At 39.4% G+C, this 20,105-nt stretch overlaps 2 protein-coding genes and 3 non-coding genes across 5 annotated transcripts; 2 read left to right on the forward strand and 3 right to left on the reverse strand.

Annotated features, from left to right (window-relative positions):
* The first annotated feature begins 254 nt into the window (after positions 1-254).
* On the forward strand, positions 255-327 carry trnar-ucg (transfer RNA arginine (anticodon UCG)). The gene has a single exon. It is a non-coding gene; the product is annotated as a tRNA-Arg (tRNA).
* A 478-nt stretch (positions 328-805) lies between these two features.
* mrpl58 (mitochondrial ribosomal protein L58) lies at positions 806-4,880 on the reverse strand. Its single transcript, XM_065253570.2, has 6 exons — positions 4,568-4,880; positions 4,449-4,476; positions 4,306-4,365; positions 3,292-3,374; positions 3,011-3,180; positions 806-945 (listed from the first exon to the last, which is right to left on the reverse strand). Exons 1-6 carry the CDS (start codon positions 4,736-4,738, stop codon positions 861-863), a joined length of 597 nt encoding a protein of 198 aa, XP_065109642.1. The 5' UTR covers positions 4,739-4,880; the 3' UTR covers positions 806-860.
* Positions 4,881-6,328: 1,448 nt separating this feature from the next.
* trnaq-cug (transfer RNA glutamine (anticodon CUG)) lies at positions 6,329-6,400 on the reverse strand. Its single transcript has one exon. It is a non-coding gene; the product is annotated as a tRNA-Gln (tRNA).
* Positions 6,401-6,737: 337 nt separating this feature from the next.
* Positions 6,738-6,810, reverse strand: trnar-ccu (transfer RNA arginine (anticodon CCU)). Its single transcript has one exon. It is a non-coding gene; the product is annotated as a tRNA-Arg (tRNA).
* Positions 6,811-7,031: 221 nt separating this feature from the next.
* Positions 7,032-20,074, forward strand: wdr45b (WD repeat domain 45B). The gene is made up of 10 exons (XM_065257701.2): positions 7,032-7,388; positions 8,548-8,622; positions 9,881-9,982; positions 10,158-10,245; positions 16,227-16,321; positions 16,502-16,692; positions 17,697-17,782; positions 17,858-17,959; positions 18,071-18,192; positions 18,424-20,074. Exons 1-10 carry the CDS (start codon positions 7,322-7,324, stop codon positions 18,528-18,530), a joined length of 1,035 nt encoding a protein of 344 aa, XP_065113773.1. The 5' UTR covers positions 7,032-7,321; the 3' UTR covers positions 18,531-20,074.
* Positions 20,075-20,105: the final 31 nt, after the last annotated feature.

Here is a 20,105-nt window from a genome sequence, read left to right on the forward strand (position 1 = left end):
AAACAACCAGAATATTGCAGAAAATTACACAATTGCAACACAGCCAAGAAGCAGAAGAACTAGTGTGCTCCAGAAGTTGCACTTGAGTGGGCCATTCAACAATGTAGCACTAATTACTAATGATAAAAGTTATTTCACCTCATGATACAAGAACGTCTTAAATAATTGAAACGGTTAACGTTAGGGTTAAGGGTTAGGGTTAGCGTTGCAGAAACTCACTTAAAAGACTTTGATACTATTATACTTGCTATGTCGACCGCGTGGCCTAATGGATAAGGCGTCTGACTTCGGATCAGAAGATTGAGGGTTCGAGTCCCTTCGTGGTCGTTCTTTTTTCTTATCAAAATAAATGTAGAAAATGTTAGCTGAATAGTACACACATACCGTAGATGTTAGAAGTATTATTAAAAATTTACTAATTTTACTAAACGTGTAATGATACGAAATATATTTTGAGTATAGAACACGACATGTACATGTCGAATATAAAGATACTTGTGCACTCCTTATACACAGTAGCAGAGTGGCGCAGCGGAAGCGTGCTGGGCCCATAACCCAGAGGTCGATGGATCGAAACCATCCTCTGCTAGTTTTTCTTTTTTAACAAAAGACGTGACATGCAACATTCGCACACGCCTCAGTCAATATACCAATTTTAAATGCTATTATTACTATACTGTGTTCTTTATTTCAAATTGTGTTTATTTTTCCAGGTATCTTAATCGTTAATTGTCCATGTATTACACAAGTTAACACAAGATAATCAATGAAATGAACACAAACATCTTTAGTTTTTGTTTAATTTTACAACGTTTATTGAATAAATAAATGAATAAACATAATTTCATGCAATGTAAGGTTTAGTCAAATTCAACCCGTCTTGCTTGCTTTGTTGAGGCATTTATCCTTTTCTGTTTGAGTCTCATCAGATTTCTTTTCTCTAATCTGGATAAAGAAAAAAAATTAATACAGTTGTGTTCAAAAAAGTGTACTAGTTAAAGTGGATAAAGTGCAAAAAATGTATAAATAGAGTGAATTTCCTTATTTCTAATGTATTAAAAACATTACACATGCAATTCCAAATCAATGCATTAACAAAATGTAACAAATCTGTCTTATACTTTTAAAGGGAAGCAAAGAAAATAAATATTCAGCTGTTCAAAAATATAGCAGTCAACAATCTCTTTATAAACTGAAGAAATTTCTTAAGATTTAACTTCACTTTAATCTATTAAATTACTAATATTTAGTTGTTTTTTTTTTACTAATATTTAGTTGCATAACGTAACGAGTAACGAGTTCTGATTGTGTAGTTTGTTCAGTGTGTTGTGATTTGACAGCAGCTTAGCTTAGCAGAGCCGTTTGAGCCAAAGCTGGCGACTGACATATTCCTGTGGGCAGAGGTTAGTCAAAAACTCTTTTATTGACATAATTAAATCGGGAAGTAGAGGGCTGAGTCCAAACCGGCCGTTCGCCTTAGGCTTTGAAAGAGGAAATTCTATTAAAGAAAAACTAAGTAAACTTTGAGCTTTATCATTTTGCAGGTATTATTTATGCTCTAACAGCAACATTACACACTAACTAAAGTTTAAAAAATGGGATCAGGAAGAACATGACATTTAAGTTTAAATCATTTTAAATCATCTTTGATCTTTCTGAGTTGATGAAAGAATGAATCTTTGCCATCCTGACTTTAAAGCGGCCATTTTTCCTGACCCGTTTTTTTTTTTACTTTAGTTGGTGTGTAAAGTTGCTGTTATAGCATAAATACTACCCTCAAAATTATAAAGCTCAAAGTTAAATGCCAATCAAAGTTCAATGCCAATTAATCAAATGATTAAAGGAGCATTTCACCCGTAGAAACATTCATCTTTATTGAAAGTGTGTTATATTTGTAGGTGAAATTTAACATACATTTAGAATTTGGTGCCTATTTGACCGAGAAAATGGGTGTTTGTATTCTCACTCCCTCACCAAAGATATTGCACTTCCTTCTTTCAATGATGCAAAATGATGATTTTTACATCATTGAAAGAAGGAAGTGCAACACTGAAATCTGTATTTCACCTGTCTCAGTGGCAACTGAGGAAATGATGCATGACCATTCAAAAACATGACTGGGGTTCTAACTATACAAAGCTTAATGCAAATGGGTGAAGTGTCCCTTTAATAGTGATTAATTGCATACAAAATAAAAGTTTGTGTTTGCTTAATATATTTGTGTGTACTATGTATATTACGTATATATAATCACACAAACATTTGTGTATATTTAGGAAACATATGTATACAACATTTACGAGTACGTTTATATATTTTATATTATATATAAATAAAACAAATTGATATATAAATAAATAAATTTATTTATATATTTGTTTGTGTATGATAATGGAGCGGTATATTTTCTTTAACAGAATTGGCTTTTCAAAAACGAAAGAAACAGCCGGTTTGTACTACAGCGCTCTACTTCCTGGTTAAATGATGTAAAAGTTTTTGCCTAACTTCCCTCCACAGGAATACGCCAGTAGCTAAGCTGCTGTCGAATCACAACACAATAAACCAGCTACACAATCAGAACTCATTACGTATTTCTGAAGGAGGGACAAGGAAGACATCAGCCCATTTTTAGAACAGGGAAAACAGCGGTATAGAGATATGTAAATTGGGAAAACAGGACCTTTAAAGCATTTGAGATCATTTTAGCAAAGCTTCCAAAACTTGCTGCATTTCTTTATACACTTTCACCTCTCAAATCAACTTTTTAATCAAATTATGTTGTTCCTCTGAGCAATGTTTGGAACAGCTCATTATACTTATAAAATATATCTGCTGCTTAATTTCTAACAATAGATCAAAAATTTGACCCCTCTTTGTTAATAAAGGAAAAAGGGCCATTTTTCCCCATAGAGTGAACAAATTGTGTGTGTATGTATATATATACCTACTGACACATTACTGTTTTACATTTCTAGCTGACTGACAACATATTTCATTTATACATTCTAACCTGTGGGCCCTCAGAGTGATATCTTCTGCAGATGGCTCTGGTGGTCGCTGACTGGCTTCAGTAATAATGTCTGAGATTTTCTGTAGGCAGTCTTCCAAGTTTCTCTGTTGGCTTCTGCTAATTTCTGAAGTCACAATTAACTCCCCTGCTTTGTTGACACGAGTTGCATTCTGTATTTCAGCCGTGGATACACCAAATATAATTACAGACATTCATGTGCACCTTGTGTAATAATAATGCATATTATTGTAGCATTGCTAGAAATATATTGTTACTCTTACCTTCAAGAGAATCTCTCTCCGTACTTCTTCTGGAATCCAATGGGCTGTTTGCACGTGGAAACGGACTTCTGCTTTTGTACTGACTGCAGATAGATATAAAATTATTAAATAAATGATTGCAATTTACTGCCTGATGCTTAATACACATCTAACTATGTAATCAATAACAGCCAAGACACATACAGTCAGATCCATAAATATTTGGACAATGACACAATTTTCTTTGTAAGTCGCTTCGGATAAAATATAAATGTCTTAGTTTTGGCTCTATATGCCACAATAGTAATAAGATGAAACAAACGAGATTAAACTGAAGTGCAGATTTTTAGCACAAATATGTGAAAGGTTTCGGAAATTGCCACCACTTTTGTACACTATCATATCAAGGGCTCAAATGTATGTAGACAATTTTTTAATTGTGTTAATTTTTAAGATTTTGTTGAGAATCCTTTGTATACAATCACTGCCTGAAGTCTGGAACCCATGGGCATCACCAAAGAAGGGGTTTCTTCCTTTGTGATTATTTGCCTGGCCTTTATTGCAACTGTCTTCGGCTGTGGCTGTGTCAACCTTTATATGATACTTTATAGCTCCAAAACCTCTTGATTTGGTTTTGTAGTGTGTTTTGGGCCATTGTCCATTTGTACAGTGAAAGGCCTTCCAGTTAACTTTACTGCATGTCTGCGAATCTGGGCAGACATTTAATCCCTACACTTCAGAATTCATCCAGGTGCTTTGGTCTTCAACCACATCATCAATAAACAGCAGTGATCAGGTGCCACTGGAAGGCATGTATGTTTATGCCATCAAATTGCCTCCAGCATGTTTTACAGATGATGTTGTATGCTTTGGATCGCGAGCTGTTCCAAGCCATAGCCATACTTTTTCTTCCTGTCATTTTGGTACAGGTTGGGAAAGGGGACAGAACTGGTTTGACTGTAAAGATGTTCTCCGGCTTTTCTATTCTGGGGGTTTATGACTGTTTTGCTGACTTGACTTTTGAAGAATATTTACCCTTGTTTACATGTTGACCCCCTGGTCCACTGCTCCGACTATACGTTATCTTCAGTTTATCTGGAAGAATAAAGTTTTAGTAGCAATTTGCTAGAATACACCACTTATACATTATTAACCCGTCCATCTTAAATTTCTCTTACCGACTGGGATGTGAGAGAGCTGACCGTCCTAACATAAAACAAGATTTGTTTACATTGGCAGTGCGAATTTGCACATCACTGATAAGAGTAAAATAAAGCTTGTTAAGATGAATGTTTACCTGTGTTAAATGTGGGACTTTGTTCATGTGTAAATAACTGCTGCCTATATAACGCTTCAATCGTAATTTGTCAATATTAAATACGTTAACAAAACGACTGCATATACCCCTAAAACACGGTAGTTTAGTCAATTGTAAGAAACACACACTCTTTATTATGCAAGCCGCCATGTTGAAATACAGACTGTATGGGGTTGTGGCTAGAAGGGATACAACAAACACCAAAATCTCGTGAAATCTCGCCGTATGTGCGCTGTTTTAATCCTAATCCTAGCACCAAACCCAAACCTAAATCCAACATTTCATGGGATTTATGCGGTAGCTGTACTCCATCTAGCCATAACTGCAGATTTGTTCCTACTCCCAAAGCTAACCATAAACCCAATATCTCGCGAGATTTCGTCGTTTGCTGTACCGTTCTAGCTTAAACCACACTGCATGGGTTTCAGGAAGAAACAAACATCCGGATCACACATACTTGTTCGACTTTATGCGGTTCCGCAAGAAACGACAGCTGGATGACGTCAAAGTACCGCGAGACCGATACGAAACCTACCGAGAAGTCTAAATTCGACTTGCTCTCGCGGTACCTTTACGTCAATCGCTGTCAGTTCTTGCGGCACTGAAGTCGAAAACACATACTGTTATGATTCTTCTATATGTACTAGTATTCCTGTGTGGAAGTTAAACGCGGGTTTTAGATGCGTGTTCAAAAACTTTGATGATCATTGCATATGAATAGTTTTTCTTGTATTTTGAATTAAGCAAAATTGTGTTGTGTTTTAGAATTGAAGAAAATTAACAAACCATGTGAATTTCGTTTTTTTGCAGTGTATATTGTGGGTAATACGGCATAAAGCCCGTTAACTTTAATATAATTCTTCTAAATGGGCAATTAACGCTAGTTTTTGCAGACATTGGCTAAAATGATTATTATAAAATACATTATTTTCCACAATAATTTACATATATAAATATTAGTGTATGTTCTTATACATTTTAAAACGTTACTTTGTAAATTTACTTTGTGAAACAATTGTTAATCTGGTAATAATATTTGTATTTATCAAATATTGCTCATGTATTGGTCGATACTTTTATCCAGTCGTCCAATCACGATGGAGGAGATGCGGGACAAATGTGTGCAAATCAGATACTTATTAGAAAATACTTCCTCGGATGTTTGCACATCAGCGCTTCAAAAGCGCCCTCATGTGATCATTTTTAGAACATTGCCTGGTGTGGTTCGCATGGTTCAGCCCTATGGTTCAGCCACATTAAAACCCTTGGTGGGGTCTGGGATTTAACCCAAAACTTGTATAAATTAATTACATAATGTACTATTTACTTCATATGAATTTTCTGTTTTGTTTTTACTTGTATTTTGAATTAGGTATTGAATTGTGTTGTGTTTTAGAAATGAAGAAAATTTCCTAAAATTAACCATGTATTTTTTTCTTGCAGTGTAGTGTATATAAGTTATTAAGCCTCTTAACTTTTATATAATTGTTGTTTATATTTATGTTTTAAATAATGGTCCTCATTTTTTAATTTTAACTGTGTGTTACAGTTACAAAAAAGGGAAATTCATTATAATGTTTTATTCTTATCTAATATTCAAGCAATTTTTAATTGCGTGTTTTCTTTTCCAGGTGCAAAGGATAGCAAGTAAACCGCTTACCTATTATATATTTGTTTTAAACCTGCGCACTTTTTTGATGTTGAAGTTGTCACGAATTATTATACAATCAAGCAATAGTAAGGTTCCACCGAGATTTGAACTCGGATCGCTGGATTCAGAGTCCAGAGTGCTAACCATTACACCATGGAACCTCTTAAATACCCGTGTTTTCAATCAATGTCCGTATGCCTCCACTAGGCGGCCAACGAGCACAATTTTCAAAAAAGAAAATGTGTTATATATTCATGCTGTATAGGTATGTAAAGCATTGAACTGTTTTTGATACACATTGGATGATTTTGAGTTTATTCTACCTTGTAATATACAATTTTGCATTCTGCTTTTTAGAGATCTTAGGAAATATAACTTTCATACCGAAACTCTTAAAATTAGGGCATTTATAACTTTCTCAGAGATATTACGTTGATTGCAAATATTTGAAATGACAAATGATATTTAAACTTTATACAAAGAAAGATCAAAAACTTCCACCCCAGATGGGACTCGAACCCACAATCCCTGGCTTAGGAGGCCAGTGCCTTATCCATTAGGCCACTGGGGCGATGACAGCAAAAACAAGACCAAGTTCATCCTTAAACATAAGTAACGTAAAATATTAGTTTATTTTAAATAACGTTTATAGTATAATATTTTCTGAAGCGGCGTGATCTTTATACAATTATTTTTGTATGAAGAACCGTTCCTCGCAGACTTGGTATCAATAGCGGTGGCAAAAATCTGTGATGTAACAGTTATAACGAAGAGCGTAATATGTCTTGTTTCTTTAAAACGTATGATTTATAGAAAACAAACCATAACAACCTTGAAAACTGTTGTTATAGCAAATAGACTGCAATACTCCCAGTCAGAAGTTTTCTGTGGACAGGACAGAGGAGGAACAACAGGCGCTTTGCCAACTTTATTTCCTGGCTGGAGACAATCATGATATTAAATCCTATGTACCTAGCATTAGCCTTCCAACTCCAGCTCTCATAGGTGGCTATTGGAATGCTGTCACTAAGTTAGACCTGTATATTTTTTTCATTTTGATTACCCAAAGAACAACGATCACTATGAATTTATTGCCATCCAATCCCCACGGTAATGGATTACTTTACGCTGGATTTAACCAGGATCACGGTAAGTTGTTTACTCTTGACTTTGAAAGCAAGCTAACACCACACATTTAGCTACCGTTATGAACATCACCATAGGTCAGTTAGCTGTAATTTTTTCAGAGTTAAACACATTTTATTTGCCAAAATGGTAACGTTAACATTTAGTTGGTTGTTACTGTTAAATTATTGTTTAACGCAGTAAGATAGTGAACTAACAGCTGGTTAGCAACAAAGATGTCACATGACTGGTGTCAGCATTCTTTTGTTTAATTGCTTTTTGTTTTATTTTATCATCAGCTGCATGTTTGATCATAAACTGTAATGCTACGAGACAGTTACGATGTTTCACCATATTATCAAATTAACAACGGAAGTCGGTAATCTACTTGATGTTGACATGCTAACGTTAACTCCCAATGCTAGCTAGCTCAGTAACTGGTTTGTGTGACTTTCAAGATTGTAATGCAAAGGGAGGCACCTAATCATTTCGATTACGAAAAACCATGCATTATGTGACAATAACATAATATATATACCATAATTTCAGTATTTATTAAATTAATTTGAATGTAGTTCAAAACTAGAATTAAATGACGCATAAGTTACCAAAATTGTAACAGGGTGATTCATTCAAGTCAGGTGTCATATATTTTGATTTACGCAATGTATTACCACATTTAAATAACTGGAGGTAAGAACCATAAACATCATTGCTGCTAAACGGGCACGGCTGTACTTTATTTAATAAAACAGACGTGCATCAAAATTCGCCACTGCTAGCAATACGCATCCATACTGTAACTTACATACATGAGTATATTATCATCAACAACTGCGTTCATATTCGTTCTCTATATTCTTTCTTGCATGTTTTTGTTTTGTTATATGTATCCTGTGTATCTTGTATCCTTGGGCACAAATTACTATTTGCAAGCCAAGTGCAGACATTCAAGGCAAATAATTATGTTTTTGTTAGATGATAATAAAGACAAACAGGGTAGAATGTTGGCACCCATTAGCCTTTATAATGGTATGTGCCAGGTAGGATTTTGTTCATCTTCTTACATACTGCCCTGTTAAAGGCAAAGCAGTATGTTAATGAGCAGCAGGAAATCTCTTGCTAGGGAAGACTTTTATTCATAGTGCTTAGTTTGCTTTAATATGTAATTTTATTCCACCAGGGTGTTTTGCATGTGGAATGGAAAATGGATTCAGGGTATATAATACAGATCCCCTTAAAGAAAAGGAAAAACAGGGTGAGTCCACTTTCTGCTCAAACTTGTCAGTATGCAGCATGTGTAGGGGACCTGTTTTGGGCCCCCAAAGAAAATTCATGACATAAAACAATCTCAAACTTAACACTTAACAATAAAATATAAAATTATATAATGCAATTATGTTGGTTGGTAATGGTATCTTTATTTTCATATTTAATATATTATATAAAATGTCATAAACATGGCACCATCTGTTGACCCCAGTTTCAGAAGCACATTATTAAGCAATGTTGTAGGGACAATGCAATATAAAATCACTACAGACAGATTAAGAAAGATTAAAGAGCAACTATGGTCCGATTCACGATTTTACATTTCCTTTGGTATGTAGGTGTGTATTAGTACATGTTAAAGGAATAGTCAATCCATTTTCCATATTAAACTATGTTATTACCTTAACTAAGAAGAGTTGATACATCCCTCTATCATCTTAGTGCGTGCACGTAAGCGCTGGGGCGCGCTGCGACACTTCGATAGCATTTAGCTTAGCCCCATTCATTCAATGGTACCAAACAGAGATAAAGTTAGAAGTGACCAAACACATCAACGTTTTTCCTATTTAAGACGAGTAGTTATACGAGCAAGTATAGTGGCACAAAATATAACGCAGCGCTTTTCTAAGCGGATTTAAATGGGTAACTATATTGTATGGCGGAATAGCACTTTTGGGAGTACTTCGACTCAGCGCACTAACACTCTCCCTCTCCCATTATTAGAGGGAGAAGGGGAGCGGATTTTTCAGGAACACAGCGCTTTTAGATCAATGAGTTTTGTACAAAATCAATGCGTTTAAGGAAAGCAGTATATCTGAGCTACAAAAATGTATAGTATGTGGAAAAAGGGCAAAAATACCTATAGACATAAAGACCATGGGCTGGTTGCATAAACATATCCGGTAAGACTAAGGCGAATAAGGCTAGTCTGACCAACTAGCTGTTAGTTAGGGCTAGTCACGCTTACTTTTCAGATTGACATGAGATCAGTATACATTTTTATGTAACTGACTTAAAAAGGTTATTAGTTTTAAAGAAAAGAAATTGATGACTAGCTTTTAAGACTAGTCTAAACATTTTATGCAACCGGCCCCAGACCTAGTCAGAAACTGCTTTTGTTAATTGTAGAAGATTTTTGTTAGTTTTATACATTTACCATTCATTTTCAGTTTATGGACAATTACATTAAGTTTGCTTTATCGCTGTGGGTGTTGACTCTCATAAAATGTTTGCTTTCCTCTCAGAGTTTCTTGAGGGAGGAGTTGGTCACGTGGAGATGCTTTTCAGATGCAATTACCTGGCGCTTGTTGGAGGCGGAAAAAAACCCAAGTACCCTCCTAATAAAGGTATACATTTTCAGAGACTGCGGTTAATAAATGGCATGTGTAGAAAAGCACTGTGTGACTCATACTCAATAGTCATTGTCAGTGTTTATAAATTTAATTGTAGAAATAATTTAGCAAAATAAAATCAGGCAAGTACACCTGTAAAAGCATTTTTTTTATTTCTTCTTTGTGTTAGTGATGATTTGGGATGACCTCAAGAAAAAGACTGTAATAGAGATTGAGTTTTCTACTGAGGTCAAAGCTGTTAAGCTTCGCCGTGACAGGTATGTGAATTTACCCTCTTATGTTCTTGTTGTGGTCTTTCATTATTCATGACTCGTAATATTTTGTTTCTGGAAGATTTCACAGCTGATCAGGGCTCGACATTGAGGGTGGCACAGGTCTTTTGGGCCAATGTGAAAGAATTTCAGGGCAGTTCAGTTCTTAGCTGGTTAAGTTTTCAATTTAATTTTTACATTTTCTTATCTTGTATCCATACTTTTATGCCTGGTTTTCTTTGATGTTTTGGACATTATTCTGACAAGTTTTGCCGATTTAACTTATCAAAATACAGGCTGATGGTCGACCTGCTGGGCATTGCTGCCTGACGCACCTCCACCGGTGCCTTTGTGCAGTTGTTTTCCACCTCTTTAGGGCATGAAACGGGTCATCAGCTGGGGACCACCAGTCATGGATGTTTCGCTCCTTTAACCCCAGTACATCTCCTGGTGGCGGAGCGATGGCAGGGATCACTCCCTGCCACCCCCTGCTGATGCCCTAGGTGTCACTTGGCCCCCAACTCCTATACTTCCTCCTTAGCCACAGCCAAAAGCTGCCTTTTCTGCCTCCTCTGCCAGTTCTTTAATGGCTTTTTGACACCCTGCTCCTGTACATCCCATCTCGCGGAGCAGGCGAACTGTTGAGGCCCCTACAAAGCCCCTACATCCCACTTCAACAGGATATGTGGTGGCTTTCCACCCAGCCTCTCTGCAGTCTTCTACCAGGTCTGCATACTTGGCACGTTTCCGCTCATTAGCAGCCTCCATTCCTTCCTCCCATGGGACGGTGAGCTCCACCAACAAGATGGTTTTAGTTGGCTCTGACCACAGGATGAGGTCTGGCCGGAGCAAAGTTTCTGTGATCTCTCTGGGGAATTGAAGCTGCCTCCCCAGATCAACCCTCATGTTCCACTCCCTGCCAGATAAGAGAACTCCAAATGTTGCTCTCTGGTAAAGTTGGTTGATTCTTTCTCCGGCCCTTGCGAACTGGATGGATCTACTCGTTGGCACGGAAGGTCTCCTATTGGCCTCCTGTCTGCATGACTCTGCTACCTCTGCTAATTTGTTCAACACAAGATCGTGTCGCCACCTGTAGCGGCCTTGAGACAATGCCGTCTTGCAACCGGACAGGATGTGTTGGAGGCTTGCATTGCTGGTGCTGCAAAGGGGACAAAGTTCCTCGGTGCCGAACCATTGGTGGAGGTTTCTGGGACAAGGTAGGGTGTCATAGGTGGATCTAATCAGGAAACTGAGCCTGGCTTGGGGGATCTTCCACAGATCAGACCATGACAAATGCCTATCCATGACACCTTCCCATGACATCCAACGTGCCTGCCGACTCTGAGACACCGCCTTGATGTTAAGGCGCTCCTGCTCGGTCCTTGTCACTTCTGCCACCACCATGGCTCTCCGCTCTTCTTTGGAGGCCTTTGACCAGAAGAGGGGGGTCTTGCTCCTTCCAAGGCCTGCTCGTCCCTCCTGGACTCTGCCAACTACTTCGCGATGTTTCAGCCTGCTAATTGCCATGTCCACTTCTTTCTGGGCTTTCCACTTCCTCCCTGTTTGTATGGTAGGGCCAGCTGCTCTCACTAGTTGGTCAGTGGATTCCCTCAGCTCCAGTACCATCCTAGCCTTCTCCTGCTTGTATCCAAGGCCTATGGATCGCAGTGGCAGCTGTAGTGTGTTCCTGCCAAAGAGGCCTACATCTGATAGGCATCTCGGCAGACCCAACCACTTCCTGATGAATGAGTTTACCAGCCCATCCATCTTGTCTGCCACGGAGGAGGGAACTTCGCTCATCTTCAGAGGCCACATCACCCTTGGGTACAGTATGAACTGGTAGCTCCACACTTTATACTTGCCGGGGAGCTGACTCTGATTGATCCTGGCGAGGCCATCTGCGAGCTGCTTCCTCACTGTCTCCCCCATCTGCCTATCAGAGAGGTCTGCTGTATAAGTGCGGCCCAGGCTACGAACGGGCTGGTTTGCCAGCAAGGGGATTTCTTCCCCACCTGCGACAAAGACAGTCTGGTCACTTCTAACCCCTTTCCTCAGGGATAGGCTGCGTGATTTGGAGGGTTTGATCTTCATCCTCGCCCACCCCACAAGCTCGTCAATCCTCTTCAACAGTCTTCTTGTACATGCTGCTGTCTGTAGTATGGTGGTAATATCATCCATATAGCCTCTCACTGGTGGTAGCTTTTGGCCTGATGGTAGCTTCATGCCTCCAACCATCACCCTTGCTCCAATCAGGATGATCTCAAAGGCTGCTACAAACAGGATGGGAGAGATTGAACATCCCATGGCAATGCCCACTTCCAGCTTTTGCCAGCCTGTTGTGAAGTCCTGATGGGTGCAGCACATCTTCATGTCCTCAAAGTACTTAGCCACAAGGTCACGAATCCCGACAGGGATGTAGAAAAAGTCCAAGGCATACTCGATGAGTTGGTGGGGGACGGACCCGTATGCATTGGCCAGATCCAGCCATACCACATGAAGGTCACCTTTGTCTCTTTTTGCTCTTTGGATCTGATCCCATATGACTGCGGAGTGTTCCACGCATCCTGGGAAGCCTGGTACACCTGCCTTCTGGCAGCTTGTGTCGATGTACCCATTGCTTATGAGATAGGTGGTCAACCTCTTGGCCATGACGGAGAAGAAAACCTTGCCTTCAACATTCAAGAGTGCAATGCTCCTAAACTGGCTAATGGTGGTCGAGTTTGTTTCCTTCGGGATGAATACTGTAACAGCTCGTTGCCACTCTGAAGGGATGACTTTGTTCTTCCAGGCCACTCTCAGGAGATTCCACAGATATTTCTGGACCCCTGGGCAGTACTTGTACAGCTTGTACGATACCCCATTGGGCCCTGGAGCTGAGGCTGCTCTTGCTTTCCTTACAACTTCTGCTACCTCACTGAGCTTGGGGGGATCTTCGTTGAACAGGAAGGATGGAGGGGCTGGACGAGGAACATAACCTGGTGATCCCAGCGGCGATGACTTTTCTGGGTCACTGTACTGCTTACTTATGAAACTCTCCAGTTGTGATTGTGTTATTTCCAGCTTCCCATTTCTTTTGTCCTCCAGTAGCTGTCTCGCATGCTTGAAGGGGTTTTTGAAGAAGTTGCTCCTCTCCTTCTCCTTCCGCCTTCTTCGTTTGCGGATACGCTCTGCCCTCCGAAGGCTGGCTAAGTTTTCCTTCACCTCCTCCCACAGTGGCTTCAGGCCCTCCTTCTCCTCTTTGCTTGCCTTTCTCCACTGCTTTCGGAGATGGCGACGCCTTTTCACAAGTTGCTCAATCTCTCTCTCTCTCCTCCCCTTTTGCTTTGAACCCTTTTGCTTCCCAGCCACTACTCCAAACCTGCTTCTGCATTCCTCGTACAGGACGTCTCCAATGCGATTCAGCTTGGTTTCCACCTGGCCACGCAGTGACTGCTCCAGAATAATGCTGAGGTCATCATCGAGCTGCTGCCACACTGCTACTTCATTTGCCTTTGGCCATTTAATTAGCTGCCTCCGCCCGGGTTCTTTCTCTGTCCTCTGGCCTGGCTCCTGGTTGCTGGGGTTAATTGCTAATGGTGTCCTAAGGGTGTTTTCTCCTGTTCCACCCTCAGAGGAATATGTATTGGCCAAGGACTCTCCTGTGTTCTCCACCTGCCTTCCTTCAGCAACGCTGGAACCCTCAGCACTGTGGTTAGCGACCTGGCTTTGGGCTCCACTTGTCTGACCTGCGGTTGCAGAGCAATGTTGCTGCTTTTCCCCCACCTGACACTTCTTCTTCCCTTGGTGAATCCTTAAACCTCTGAAGGTAGTGACTTTCTCCCATCCGCACCTGCATCTTCTCAAAATCTTTAAATCATTGTCTTTCTCCGTTCCGGTCATTACCATGAAGTCCGTCAAGTTTGGCCCTTCTTCCACCCCGCCTCTCGGAGGGCCACCGGGTTGTTTCCCTTTCTTTATCTTCGTAGTTTGTTTAAGGTGTCCCCTAAAGGACTGGTGGATAAGGTAACTAGCCTGCCACCCCTGGTGCAGACTTTCCTGCTGTCATCCAGTCTCTCCTGGCTGTCCTCCAGTCTTCCCTGGACGCCAACTGCCCTTTCACAGTAGTCACTGGATGCCTCCAGATTAAACTTATCAAAATACAGGCTGATGGTCGACCTGCTGGGCATTGCTGCCTGACGCACCTCCACCGGTGCCTTTGTGCAGTTGTTTTCCACCTCTTTAGGGCATGAAACGGGTCATCAGCTGGGGACCACCAGTCATGGATGTTTCGCTCCTTTAACCCCAGTACATCTCCTGGTGGCGGAGCGATGGCAGGGATCACTCCCTGCCACCCCCTGCTGATGCCCTAGGTGTCACTTGGCCCCCAACTCCTATACTTCCTCCTTAGCCACAGCCAAAAGCTGCCCCTTTCTGCCTCCTCTGCCAGTTCTTTAATGGCTTTTTGACACCCTGCTCCTGTACATCCCATCTCGCGGAGCAGGCGAACTGTTGAGGCCCCTACAAAGCCCCTACATCCCACTTCAACAGGATATGTGGTGGCTTTCCACCCAGCCTCTCTGCAGTCTTCTACCAGGTCTGCATACTTGGCACGTTTCCGCTCATTAGCAGCCTCCATTCCTTCCTCCCATGGGACGGTGAGCTCCACCAACAAGATGGTTTTAGTTGGCTCTGACCACAGGATGAGGTCTGACCGGAGCAAAGTTTCTGTGATCTCTCTGGGGAATTGAAGCTGCCTCCCCAGATCAACCCTCATGTTCCACTCCCTGCCAGATAAGAGAACTCCAAATGTTGCTCTCTGGTAAAGTTGGTTGATTCTTTCTCCGGCCCTTGCGAACTGGATGGATCTACTCGTTGGCACGGAAGGTCTCCTATTGGCCTCCTGTCTGCATGACTCTGCTACCTCTGCTAATTTGTTCAACACAAGATCGTGTCGCCACCTGTAGCGGCCTTGAGACAATGCCGTCTTGCAACCGGACAGGATGTGTTGGAGGCTTGCATTGCTGGTGCTGCAAAGGGGACAAAGTTCCTCGGTGCCGAACCATTGGTGGAGGTTTCTGGGACAAGGTAGGGTGTCATAGGTGGATCTAATCAGGAAACTGAGCCTGGCTTGGGGGATCTTCCACAGATCAGACCATGACAAATGCCTATCCATGACACCTTCCCATGACATCCAACGTGCCTGCCGACTTTGAGACACCGCCTTGATGTTAAGGCGCTCCTGCTCGGTCCTTGTCACTTCTGCCACCACCATGGCTCTCCGCTCTTCTTTGGAGGCCTTTGACCAGAAGAGGGGGGTCTTGCTCCTTCCAAGGCCTGCTCGTCCCTCCTGGACTCTGCCAACTACTTCGCGATGTTTCAGCCTGCTAATTGCCATGTCCACTTCTTTCTGGGCTTTCCACTTCCTCCCTAAACTTGGCTAGCTGGCTGTTCATAATTACTTAAGACGTGAAATCATTTTAAATGACTGTATCACAAAAGACTTCAGCCTTTAAATAAATGGCAGCAATAAAAATAAAGGACAAAAAGTATACAAACGTGGCTTCAAAATGAAGATACTCTTTGTGTCAAACATTTCAGTCTTTCAGTTTGACAAACCTAAAGGGGACTTTTTTAAGATGTCAAATATATCTTTGGTGTCCCCAGAGTACATATGTGAAGTTCTAGCTCAAATATCATATAGATAATTTATTATAACAAGTTAAAATTGCCACTTTGTAGGTGTGAACAAAATGTGCCATTTTTGGGTGTGTCCTGTTAAATGCAAATGAGCTGATTTCTGCACTAAATGGCAATGCTGTGGTTGGATAGTGCAGATTAAGGGGCCAAAACTAAGTTACTAGGTTGATCTTTTTCACATTTTCCTGGTTGATACAAGCACCAGGGACTTAATTATAGCATTTAAACATGGAAAAAGTCAGATCCTCATTATACGTCCCCTTTAATCTGTTTAGTTGATAAAAAAAAATGTCTGTGATTTCTTGTTCCAGAATTGTGGTTGTCTTGGATTCCATGATTAAAGTCTTTACATTCACACATAATCCTCATCAGCTGCATGTCTTTGAAACATGCTATAACCCTAAAGGTAGGGTATGCACCTCATTCACAAACTACTGAATGAAAGTAAATCATAGTCTTATACTGTACCTGCTTACAGTACATACTGAACCACAAGAGTCAACTGTAAATTAGAACTGTATTTTTTTTTATTTACAGAGATAATAGTAAAACATATTTTTAGTTTTAACTCTTATTATCCCTGCAGGTTTGTGTGTCTTGTGCCCAAATAGCAACAATTCATTGCTAGCATTCCCAGCTACTCACTCTGGACATGTTCAGATAGTAGATCTGGCCAACACAGAGAAACCTCCTGTTGATATTCCTGCCCATGAAGGTGCTCTGTGCTGCATCGCTCTCAACCTTCAGGGCACGAGGATAGCAACGGCATCTGAAAAAGTGAGTTAAAAGTGGCAGGCAGATACCTTAAAGGGGACATTTTTAAATGTAAAATAAATATTTGGTGTCCCCAGAATATGTATGTACTTTATCTCAAATTACCATATGGACCAGTTCAACAGATGTAAACAACACTGGTCCAGAAGCACTTCCTGTTTCCGTTTTTTAACACTAGATAAACGTTGGGATAAAATAAACCAACAGAACATATAAACCTGAATTAACTGAAGTTAAACAAACATCTTAAAGATAATATATGTAAAATAAAAAAATAACTCTCACAAACTGTAACAGGAAGTGTTTCTGGACCAGTGTTGTTTACATCCTTTGAACTGGTCTATAGATAATTAATTACAGCATGTTAAAATTGCCACTTTGTAGGTGTGAGCAAAAATGTGCAGTTTTTGGGTTTGTTATTTTAAATGCAAATGAGCTGATCTCTGCATTAAATGGCAGTGTCGTGGTTGGATAGTGCAGATTAAGGGATGGAATTATCCCCTTCTGCCACTACAAGGGGAGCAAAATTTCAATGACTTATTCTTTCACATGCTTGCAGAGAATTGTTTACCAAAACGAAGTTATTGGGTTGATCTTTTATCACATTTTCTAGATTGATAGAAGCACTGGGTACCCAATTATAGCATTTAAACAGGAAAAAGTCAGATTTTCATAATATGTTCCCTTTAAATGTATCACACAACATGCCGTTATCAAACAGCACAAAATTAATTACACAAATTTGGGCACACTTTGAAGACTCTAAAATTATACCTTAACTAATGGTATACCTTTTCTAGGCCATAGTGTTGGTGCTGAATTGGATGATATCGATCACTTGACAATTAATTGTTCACTCTATGCAGGGACTACTTCACTGCATTTTGTGAGATTGTGGTGTTCTTTAAACACTTTGGGAAACGCAGCCCTGATTATGTGGAGATAGCACTAATAATGCCTGGTCAAGGAATATAATTGTGATTGGATAATGTGTCTTTTCTCCCTAGGGGACTCTGATCAGAATATTTGACACCTCAGCAGGTCAACTTATTCAGGAGCTAAGAAGAGGATCACAAACTGCAAACATATACTGGTAATCCATTATATGCATATCTATTAGGTAACCGTTGTGTTACAAAACGTCTATAACATAACGTTTGTCTTTCAGCATCAATTTCAATCAGGATGCATCTCTTATCTGCGTGTCCAGTGATCATGGAACAGTCCATATATTTGCTGCAGAGGATCCTAAAAGGAACAAGCAATCCAGGTTTGTGTAAAAGCACAGCAATTATTTTTGGAGAACCCATCAAACTCCCATTTTTTCTTTCCCCTTGCTGTTGTTGTTTTTTTTTTTATATTGTTTTGTCTCATACCACAGCTTGGCATCAGCCAGTTTTCTACCCAAGTATTTCAGTTCCAAATGGAGTTTCTCCAAGTTCCAGGTTCCATCTGGCTCTCCGTGTGTCTGTGCCTTTGGAACAGAACCCAATGCTGTTATAGGTAAAGTTTTCAAGTTTATGTTTTATAGCACAAGCTTAACAATTAGCTACTTCATAGTGGTATTGTGAGCACAGTCACTGCATGGATAGGGTTATAAAAATCTTTTTGTATTTTTGTGCAAAAAAAGATGAGCAAAACAAGTATGACAAACAGAACTGTTTAATGATAAATGTATTTATTTGAATGAATTAGCTTTTTTCCCATAACAACTTCTTATTTTTCTTCTTCAAGCTATTTCTGCTGATGGCAGCTACTACAAGTTTCTGTTCAACCAGAAAGGAGAGTGCTCAAGGGATGTTTACGCTCAGTTCTTAGAAATGACCGACGAGAAGATTTGAGCGTTGACAAGTTACAGGATGTCAAAGGACTCAAGTGGCACTCAAATGACAGACTCACTTTTTGGGAGATCACCACGTCAAAGCTGTAGAGGAGAGGCCAAAAAAAAACTTCTCTCTTGATTTAAACCACAAGAGACCTTTCTTTGAATAAGCAGAGAGATGACTGAAAAACTGTGACTACAGAGTACTGCAGGACTACACAGAGTGAGAAAAGGGAGATGTTATTTTTTGAAAGGACAAGTTTTTTTTAAGTGTCTTCCATTGGGATTTTTTTTAAGCGTTGGATGTCCTTGGCTAGGTAGCAAGAGCGATTGTATTTGTCCACTAACAAAAACCTAATGTAATGTAGGGAGTGCCTCTGTAATTCTGATGAGAGGTGCATCATTTACAGTATGTATTTATAAACTACTTGGTAGTGTTAGATATCGTTTTACTTCATGTATGAACACAAGATACAATGAGAAATTAAATAACTGCATAGACTTGCAATGTATAAACTAGTATAACAAAAACATTTGACATTGTAAATGTGTGCTTCTTATTTCATGCAATGGAGTTTTCTTTATTTTTGTGTTTGCAAGTACTTGTTGTAATTTAAGAGAAACAAATCTGTTTCTCACTGCTCTGTTATAGTTTTGCTTAAACTACATAAGAAACACAAAAATATGCACAAAGGATAACCCCTGGATAAGAAATTATGATTTTGTTATCTATAGAGTATGCATTTTTTATCTTAAAGGGATAGTTCACCTAAAAATGAAAATTCTGTCATAATTTTCTCACTCTTATGTTGTTTCAAACCTTTATAAATCTCTTTGTTATGATGAACACAAAGAAAGATATTTTGAGGAATGTATGTAACCAAACCGATCATGAGGCCATTCACATACATAGTAGTAATAAAGAATACAGTTTTGTTACAAACATTACTTAAAATATCGTCCACTGTGATCATCAGAACAAAGAAATTAATACAGGTTTGTAACAACACGAGAGTGAGAAAATGATGACAGAATTTTCATTTTTGGGTGAACTATCCCTTTTATTGATTGAAATAAAATCAGCAGCTGTTAAAATGTATATTTTCACCAAAAAGCTAATTTTGAATAACTGAATTTCTATGTTAAATGTAAGCAATGTTTGGATGTAAATTAAATACTACTTGAACATGTTTGCAAGTTAACACAATAAACCACAATTGATTTGCTTTCATTTACCAGTGGTATTAGTAACAGTAATTGTTCATACCAGTTTGCTATCAAGCAACTGATGCCCTCAGACTAATGGTATTAAAGACCAGTCCACTTAAATTCTACTAAAGTGCCCAGTCTTCTTACCTGATCATGTAGTATTTTATGTTTGTTATTTTAACTGTTTTTTGAAATTAATATGTATGCTATTTTGTTACTCATTTGTTGATTTTGTCACTGATAATGTGCAAGAATTTGTGCTTGATATTCATATGCTCTGTGAGCCCTGCTTTCATGGTCTCAGCTTTAAGCATTATATGACATATTAAAAAATAAAAAATAATTTTTATCTCACAGACTGACATGTATATCACAGATGACAGTA

Source organism: Paramisgurnus dabryanus, chromosome 1 (assembly GCF_030506205.2).
Source record: "Paramisgurnus dabryanus chromosome 1, PD_genome_1.1, whole genome shotgun sequence".
Classification (NCBI taxonomy): Eukaryota; Metazoa; Chordata; class Actinopteri; order Cypriniformes; family Cobitidae; genus Paramisgurnus; species Paramisgurnus dabryanus.